This window comes from Humulus lupulus, chromosome 4 (genome assembly GCF_963169125.1).
Source record: "Humulus lupulus chromosome 4, drHumLupu1.1, whole genome shotgun sequence".
Lineage (NCBI taxonomy): Eukaryota > Viridiplantae > Streptophyta > Magnoliopsida > Rosales > Cannabaceae > Humulus > Humulus lupulus.
In genome coordinates, this window is record NC_084796.1 from 140,518,622 (window position 1) to 140,527,649 (window position 9,028).

The window sequence follows — 9,028 nt, forward strand, 5'->3', positions numbered from 1 at the left end:
GCTTCCAACACTTTCTACACAATCCACTAAGGCATAAAGCCAAAACAACACTTATCTGATTCTGAACACCAAAAGACCATATTGCCCTCCCACTTATAACTAAGCTCTTAAACATCTTAAGGGCATTTTACTCGTTACACCCAATTCTCGCTAATTCCTCGAATGTCTCTAATATTTTCTGCTTACTTCCCGACACCTAGCTAATCGCCACTTATATTCCTCAATATCAAAATAGGCTCCAATATATTATCTAAATTCCTAGAAATACCCCCAGGCTCGTCCCAAGCTGAATATAAATCCCCGCCGTGACTTTTTCACTGAACCGCTCACTAGAATCGCCCGCTACACCAAATACCTCTTTCGATAATATATAATTATAAGATAATAGGAAAAGTTTTATAATAGGTAAAGTTAGAAAGCGGTAAAGTTAAATGGAGGGAAAAAAAATGGCTGGGTAAAGTTAAAAGGGGAGGGAAACAAAAAAAAAATGGCACATGTAAAAGCATTTTTTTTAGAAAATGTAAAAGGCAAAGGCTCCGAAAGCTCCTCCGCACCAATTTTCTCTGATTCCTCTTCTGCTCCGCCGCAAGAGCAGCTCCGATTGTCCCTCAGGCGTGGACTAAGGCTCGACGACTATGGGACGTAGGCAGGGACTAAAGGTTGATGATGATTGGATGCAGACGGTGCTTTGGTGGTGAGGGCTAGATCGGTGCAGGTGGTGGTCGACTGTGTCTGTTGCAAAGGTCGGGGACTGACAGGGACTGAAGGGTGACGAATGGGTAAGATTTTTTCTCACCTATTTTTTTTTTTGTTAATATCTCGATTGAAAACAGAGATATTGAATATGATATTTGTGTATTTATTTTGTGTTTTGAGATCTTTGTATATATCTGGGTTGAACATAGATTCAAATCATTGGATTAATCATTTTCCTCTATTTGTGTGAGTGGTTGTTCTTCTGTGAGATTTAATGGCTAGAACCCGATTCAATACCCTCATCATCTCTGTCCCTCTTTTGTCTTATGGCGGCTATCGGGAGGACATTAGTTCATTTATTTCTGCGCATACCTTTTTTCTCTTGATTTCCTTATTGTAAACTTACCTGCCCCCCTCTCTTTCCCTACTTCTTTTGGGGTTTCAAAAAGCTATCTTGAAAGTCATCTTTTACATCATATTACCTATCCATTTCTTTGGATATAAAAAATATCTCTGAATATTGTTGCTAAGAAACTCTGAGAATGAAAGACAGAGTGCTACTATAACTGAAATTAGTGAATTATAAGCAGCCCCATTTTAAAGTAGTGACAGAATCCCAGAATAAGTGGGAAAAAAATTTCAAGTTCGCATGAAATGTCTTCAAGCAGCCTCATTTGCATCTAAATACCCATTTATCTTTTTCAGATGTAGCACTAGTCACATCTTTAAAGGATGGTATGAATCTTGTTAGGTATGAGCTTGTAGCATGCCAAGATTCAAAGAGAGGAGTCTTGATTCTTAGGGAGGTAATTTCTGGGGACTTTCATGTCTACTCACGCTTTATTTTTATTTTATTTTTAACCATGGAAATGTGTCATTTTATATTATATGGCAGACATCTGAAAGGGGAGAATATAAGAAAAAAGGATGAGATCTTTTTCCTACAGAATAAATTATTAGAGTTAAGATTGTGCAGTTTATGTACTTGTTTTTCTTTTCCTGCAACATCTCAAAGAAGGGGGAAGACAATAATAACAAACCCATCTAGTGAGATTTTGTTTTTCTTTTCCCGCAACATCTCAAAGAAGGGGGAAGACAATAATAACAAACCCATCTAGTGAGATTAGTAGTGAAATCGTTGATTGTATAGATCTTACTTTTGATACTTGTGATGTGATTTATTTTGCAGTTTGCTGGTGCTGCACAATCTCTAGGTGCAGGAGCCATTCTAGTGAACCCGTGGAACATCACTGAAGTTTCTAATGCAATTGGCCAAGCTTTGGATATGGAACCTGAGAAAAGAGAGAAGCGACATAATCACAACTTTTTGCATGTGACTACACACACTGCACAAGAATGGGCAGAGACTTTTGTGAGGTATACATGCATAAGATTTATAACATTGTCATAAATATGAAAATAAGATAGCATTGTAAAACCTTTTGACTCTTGTCTTAAATGCATTCTGTTTAATTGAACATTTATATTTGAAGAAATAAATAGAAGCTCTCCATAGCATGCAAACTCTATTTGTGTTGTTATCTTGAATTTCATACAAAGAAATAAAGGGATTAGTACTATTCCGTGAATTTTGTTATTATCGGGAAAAATGCACGTCGGCGCATTTGGTTCAAGTCTTAAATATTTTCAGTTAACCACCCAAAACGGTTGTGCTTTAACAACATTGAAGTACATGTCTTGTCTATGTTAGAGTATTAGATAAAAAAAAACTAGACTAATTGGTAATTGTTTCCTGAGGTACATGACAGGAAGATATTTAATATATTTATTATTAGTTTTAGAAAGATCCCATACTTGTATTTGTGAAGTTATAGATGGACTATAATGAAATTTTATTTTTGTTCAGTGAACTAAATGATACTGTTGTTGAGGCGGAAATATGAATTCGAAATGCAACACCTGATTTTCCTAAGAATGATGCAATTAAAGGCTATTTGCGCTCTAATAATTGATTGCTCATACTGGTATGCTTTTATATGAAACTTCATTGTAGTGGAATTGTTACTCTCTGATACATTCACTCTCTATATTTATAGCATATGTACTTTACTGGTTAATGGTTACAAATCGTTTTGGAGATAAAATAATTAACTTTTGTCTACCCTTGAAGCCCAATACCTTGATTAATTGTGTATTTGTCCATTACTATACAATTCTGTCTACAAAGATAGCAGTTATTCTTTGGAAAAAGCTGTCCTGGCTACTAAAACAGACATGCTACAAATTAGTTTTTTCTTCTTAATAATTCATATAACCAAAATTTGTATTTATTATTTAGTCTTTTCTTTTGCTTATGTTTGTTTCTTTATTTTGCACTTATGTTTTCTTCCAGAATATTAGTTTAACAAGGTCTATTTAATGACTTTTAGATTTATGTTTGTGTTTATATTCAAATTTCTTTCAATATTTAACTGTAGTTGGAAGTACTGGCTGCACTAAGGACCTTGATAGCGAAGCCAAAGAGGTTGCACAAACTTTTGCTTGAAAATGTTATTGCTTTTTTATTTGCAATATCATTAACTTGCATCCTAATTATGATGGTGGGAATAAACAAGTTAGGTTGAGAATTTCAAAACCAAACTATAATTTAGTTAGCAATTTAATTATTCGGATTTTTTTGTCTTTCTGTTTTGAACTAACACTACCAATTTAATTCTAGAACTTCTATTTTTTTCTCTTGCATAATTTCCCAAGTAAATGATTAGATTCTATTGAGGGGTTTTTATTGGTTTCGTGGCACCCACGATTTTAATTTATTGAGTCATACCAAATACCTGATAGTACTTCATGTTTATGATTTTCTCCATTTGATTTCTATAGCTGATTTTTCTGTTTGATGATATATATATATATATATATATTTTTTTTTTTGGAATAAAACGTCCAAAGATTTATTGCTTTCTTGTGCTCAAATAATCTCATCATAATTGATACCATTATTAGTAAAATATCAAATAATACAACATGTGTATGCATTAAGAAAATGAGCACACTAAAATAGAATGGAATTATGCAGAAATTGTTGATTATGGTGTTGTTATTATTCTTGCTGCATCTGTTCAACTTGCCATGCCCAAACAATGTCTTTCAAAGCAGGTCTTATATCCTTTTTCATTATTGTTTTGTATTCCAATGTATCACCACTGGACTTGCTTACCTCAACCAGGTGAAAGGAGGGTGTGAATTCATATATCTCAGCTTGAATTGAAATTGGTCCTTTTCTGCCTTTGATTCCTCCATTTTCAGGGACCCCCTGTCCTTTTCTGTTTGATGATATTTGAAAGAAAATGGTGATTTGGTTGCTGTTAAAGTGCAAAGGCCCTTTGTTCTTGAGTCTGTAACAGTTGATTTGTTCGTCATACAAAATTTGGGACTGGTTCTTCGCAAGTTTCCCCAAGTAGTTTTCTCATGTAATGGATTTAGTATTAATCTGCTCCTTCAAATACTTGCTTTCAAAGGGGTGAACGTAGTGTTAATAAAAGATTTTTTCCTCTCAATCTCCATTCTTTCTGTTAATTCATTTCAGATCTCTGTAGATGTTGTTGGACTGGTTGATGAATGGGCAGCCCGTTTCTTTAAGGAGCTAGATTATGTTAATGAGGGTGAAAATGAAACGTGTTTTGCTGAAATGATGAAAAAGGACCTTCCACAGGTGACTTTGATAACCTTTGCTTTTTTGTACGTGAATTCTTGTTTATTCTGAAGCTGTAAGTTTTGTTTGATGCTATGATTATCAAACTACATTTCACCAGGAGCTAACTTCTAGCGTGCTAAACAAATGTTTAGTTATGTGAAAGTTTAATTTTCTGAAAAATAGGCGCTGCTAATAATTTGATGAATAAGACTTGTTTACTAATGATAGCCTTTTATATTATTTATTCTTAAAAGAAATGTAGAATGTTTTCGTACTTTATATTTATCTATTTAAAAGTCAATGATAACAGAGAATTGTTGTAAAAACAATTCTTTCTTTCCTTTTCCTCCATACTATTCTGTAAGCCCCTCTTAGTTTTTATTTAATTCCATTAAAGGGAATTCAATAAATTGCTACTGTATTGAATAAATCAAACAAAATTTTTTAAGAGTACATAAGATAATTTGAAAGATTTTTTTTTAAACTTCTTACCATAACAAACGCAAGGCACATTACTTTCATGTTTTTTTTGGCTTCAGTAAACTGAATAAATCTTTTGAATGCAAGAAAACAACATATACACACAAATGCATTGATCTTAAAGTGCAGTTGGTATCTTGTAGAGTAGTTAACTAAAAAGTAGTTGAACATTAGACAATGAGTTCTTTCATTTCATAGTCATACAATTATTTGGCTCCCTGAGTACAAGCCCATGTGGTATAAGTTCACCATCCAACTATTCTGTTACTTGGAAATTTTGAGTCTATAATTTATTGTTGCTCCATGAATGGAATCTAATAACTAAGTTTATATGGCTTATGTCTGAAGGAAGTAAAAGGGGATTTTCAATACATTAAGGATATACATACATAAATATATATATATATATATATATATGTATATATGTTTGAGTTTTCAATAACAACAACTAGTATTCTTTGTGCTTATCCTAATTCCTTTGTTTTTTTTGGACCCTTTTCTTTTTCTTCTTCTTTTCTTTTTTTTTCTCCAACGTACACTATACACACATGCTTTTACTTTTCTATTGAATTTTTCATGATGGCAAGTCTAGAAGAGACATAAAACATTCATTACTTGACAAAGATTGTCAATGCAAATTTGATAGGGAATACAAAAAAGAGCCAATTAACTCACTCTTTTAGAGGTGAGAGGTAGGGAAAACAGAGAGATACCTACCACACCTACAAAAAGGAGAATATTCAATAAGATTATGCAATATTCTTCTTGATAGGGGATGATGGCCCACCTATATATATTGCTTGATCTGTCAAAATCTTATTCCCCTAATATCCAAAGTCTTGAAGAAAATGATGGTCAAACTTTTTGTATTTCATATATTCTTCTTTTCGCTAATTAATTAAATGTTTGGATTATTGTTTCTTTGCTAATTTAATCATCACTTGGCCTCACCACCATGCATGATGTTATGGCAATTTAATTATTTAGGACTTGCTAGGCTCATCATTCCTGATGCTATTCCAATAAATTTCTGACCATTAGTGAATAATAATCAACCAAAGAAGATTTTTCTGCTTACAAAGTTGTTTGCATGTGATTGTGTTTAGTACATTATTTTTCTTCTTTTTGTCACTGCAGACAAATTAATCACTGAAACATATAAGTGTAATTAAGTAACATTCTGAGTGCATAATCAATTGCTGATTTTATGTCTATTACTATTCAGCTTTTTCATGTAGCTCTTTCTTCTTCTTTTTTATTATTATTATTCATCTCTATCTACCCTCAATTAACTAGCTTGCTTAGTGTAAGTGGAATAATGATGAAGCTAATATAACTTGTGGCTTACATTTATTCATCTTTCTAGTATTGCATATAAACACAAACCATTATTATTAACATACGAGCAACTTTTTGCATGTCTTGAATATATAATATAATTAGACACACACGCACAAAAAATATGTCTAAATAAAAAAAGCCCTTAAAGAGTTCATTAGACAAATAATAGTTGTTGATACAAGTGTGACTTGTAAAAGAATATACAAGTATGTAAGCATATATTTGTTGTGTTGATTTTAACCTTTTTAAAAGAGCATGTCAACATCTGACCTTTCTCTTTTTTTATAATGTTGATTAAAATGAATAGGTTAATATTTTGATCGGTCTTAAAGCATTGGATTGGAAGCTAATTGCATGAGGTGTGTTGTATTTGATTTAGTTTTAAAAAATTTCAATATTTTACAATTTTGAATGATAACTGTATGACTTTAGTGGAGTTTGAATATCTTAGATATTCATCCATAGTGAAGTAGGTTATGAGAATTATGTGTGCTGCGGTGATAATGAAAGGTTGAAAACTTGCATGTCTTAGTGAAGTAGGTTCTGAGAATTTTGTGTGCCGCGGTGATATATGGATGAAAACATGTGTGTTGTTTGATTTGTTTGACATGTTGGTGTTGATTGTGACAGATGGCTAGGCTAGTAAATTAGGGAATATGTTGTTTGATTTTGTTAATTGAATCCCTCATCCTTATTTTTATCCTTTGATTTTTGCTAACCCAAATCTGAGTTGCTTTTAGAGGTTTATTGTTTCTGTCCAAGGGTATAATGTAAAACAGTCGTGGAATATTAGTTTTTGCAAATATAAATTTAGTGAAGTCTTATCTTGTCAATACTCTGCTTTTTAAGAGTCGTTTTGGAGTGTAGTTCATAAATTGTTTAATTGTTTGTCTTATTGATATTGCATTTCACTTACTTTTATTTCTGTAATTATTATAGTCTTAGGTATTTTATTTAATCTGGCCTTGCTTTTATTTGTTAATAGGTAAATGTATATAGGTCTTTTGTTCATTTTGGCTTGAGGTGGTTTTGATGTCATAGTTATTTTAAAAATAATAGTGGTATCGATGTCTAAAATAAAAAATAAAAAAGAAGCAGCAAATTCCTACTTTCTTTCTCTATATGTATAAGTTTCTATTTATTATTAACTTGCTTTATCTATGGTTATTGTAAAAGATTCCCAAATGAGCCTGTTCTGATATGAGTCACCTCCTCTGTGTCTACTTGGTCTGATCATCTTGAGCCTCAAAGTACTACTATTACTGATCAAACCCCAAAACTGATCAATTTGAAACAACTTTTCCACCCTTTATTTCGTTTCCATTTTTTTACCTTTTTTTTTTCCCTTCTTCTTAAGATAATGTGAATATATATATATATATATGAAATGATTTTATAACATAATTAAGACCCAAAGAGGGGCTACTACCTAAAAAGAAACCGTTACAAGTAGTGGAATCTCATATCGCTAGTATAGCCAAAAGGCTTACACTCAATGGATTTTAGGAAAAAGAAAAATTTGATGAGGTGTAATTAAGACAGGAAGATAAACTAAAGGAATATAACAAACAACAAAGCAAAATTATCTTATATTCCATTATAAGTACACTTTTAACTAGCTTATGTCTTGCATAGAAACACTGTCATGTTGGAATATACATATCAATATGTATGTCATACATTATTCTCTGCCTTTATTTTTTGATTTTTTAATTAATTCATAGCTTGCTTACCTAATTATATTTTATAATATTTGATTGGGATTAATTAGTAGCTTAGCTAATCTCTGCCTCTTTTTTGGGCATTGAAAGATTTTTCTTATGGGACTGAGATTTTTGTTGTGGATTTTTTTAAGTGGCAGTCTTTCTTTTTTTTCCTTGGAAACATTGACCTAACTGATTAATTGCTTTTAATCCTTTTAAGTCAAATATTTGTAGCATTGTCTGTTTTTTTATTTTTTACTAATTTGCTATTTTCGTTTTTTATTTTGGAATGCTAGTACTGGATCTAATTTTCACTGTTGCTTTTGTCTTTTCTTGTGTAGGTGTATAAAAATTTCTTAAAATGATATATATTGGTTTGCTAAAGTTACCTGAATGGAGTAACTGAATGAGATATGATTGGTCATTCCCTGAATAGTTATTTATGTTGGTGATGGTCATTCATTTTATGGTTTTGCTTATTGGTTTTATTGAAGATACGAGACTATTCTAAGTATGAAGTTGCTCTTGCTTTTTCTTGGTCTACTCTCCCTAATAAATCAGTTTTGTGGAACGTCTTTGCCACTTTTAGTGGCCAGTTCAGACATTATACTTGTAAGCATGACTTCCATTTCTGACATTTTGTAATTGATTGATTGTTTATAAGCTAGTCTTTGACAAGTTTAATGTTTTTAATGATTAAAGGACTTTTTTTTCTTGGCAATGTGCAGGTATATTGAGATGTCTTTCTTTGGAGCAATGCTGCACAAAGTTTGTGGTTGAAGTTTTTAGAATCAAAGAATGTATTTTACCAACTTTGTATACATTTCCTAAATTGTACTGGTCCTCAAAAATATATTTGTATAATTTTAAGGGTGTTTTAAGTATATTAAATGAAGCGGGTTTGAATTAAAGCAATAAAAAATAATTATAATATACAGTGTTATATAATAATAATTCAATCTTATCCAAATATTAGAATAATACAAAAAAAATGTTATTGTATCTTTTACAATAACGTTGGTTTATAAGCATAAATTATGCTATGCAAACTATTTTATATAATGCAGAAAATGTGTTATTATAAAGTTTATCATAACACTACTTTATAAGTACAAAAAATTGTTATATAATATATTTATAAATACCATAATGA

At 31.4% G+C, this 9,028-nt stretch overlaps 1 protein-coding gene across 26 annotated transcripts; it reads left to right on the forward strand.

Annotated features, from left to right (window-relative positions):
• Positions 1 to 428: 428 nt before the first annotated feature.
• On the forward strand, positions 429 to 8,808 carry LOC133830850 (alpha,alpha-trehalose-phosphate synthase [UDP-forming] 1-like). Of its 26 annotated transcripts, none has more exons than XR_009892244.1 (8): positions 449 to 779; positions 1,886 to 2,073; positions 2,564 to 2,681; positions 3,884 to 4,127; positions 4,254 to 4,369; positions 6,480 to 6,531; positions 8,217 to 8,487; positions 8,604 to 8,808. XR_009892244.1 is itself a non-coding variant. In XM_062260928.1 (6 exons), the coding sequence occupies exons 3-6, from the start codon at positions 2,053 to 2,055 to the stop codon at positions 8,783 to 8,785; spliced, it is 447 nt and encodes a 148-aa protein (XP_062116912.1). In that variant the 5' UTR covers positions 429 to 779; positions 1,448 to 1,502; positions 1,886 to 2,052; the 3' UTR covers positions 8,786 to 8,808. The 26 variants fall into 26 exon arrangements, 3 of the variants coding, with proteins under 3 accessions (XP_062116912.1, XP_062116911.1, XP_062116913.1); XR_009892239.1 differs by having other exon boundaries at positions 450 to 779; positions 4,244 to 4,369; XR_009892249.1 differs by having other exon boundaries at positions 446 to 779; positions 3,884 to 4,369; positions 8,370 to 8,487.
• The last annotated feature ends 220 nt before the right edge of the window (positions 8,809 to 9,028 follow it).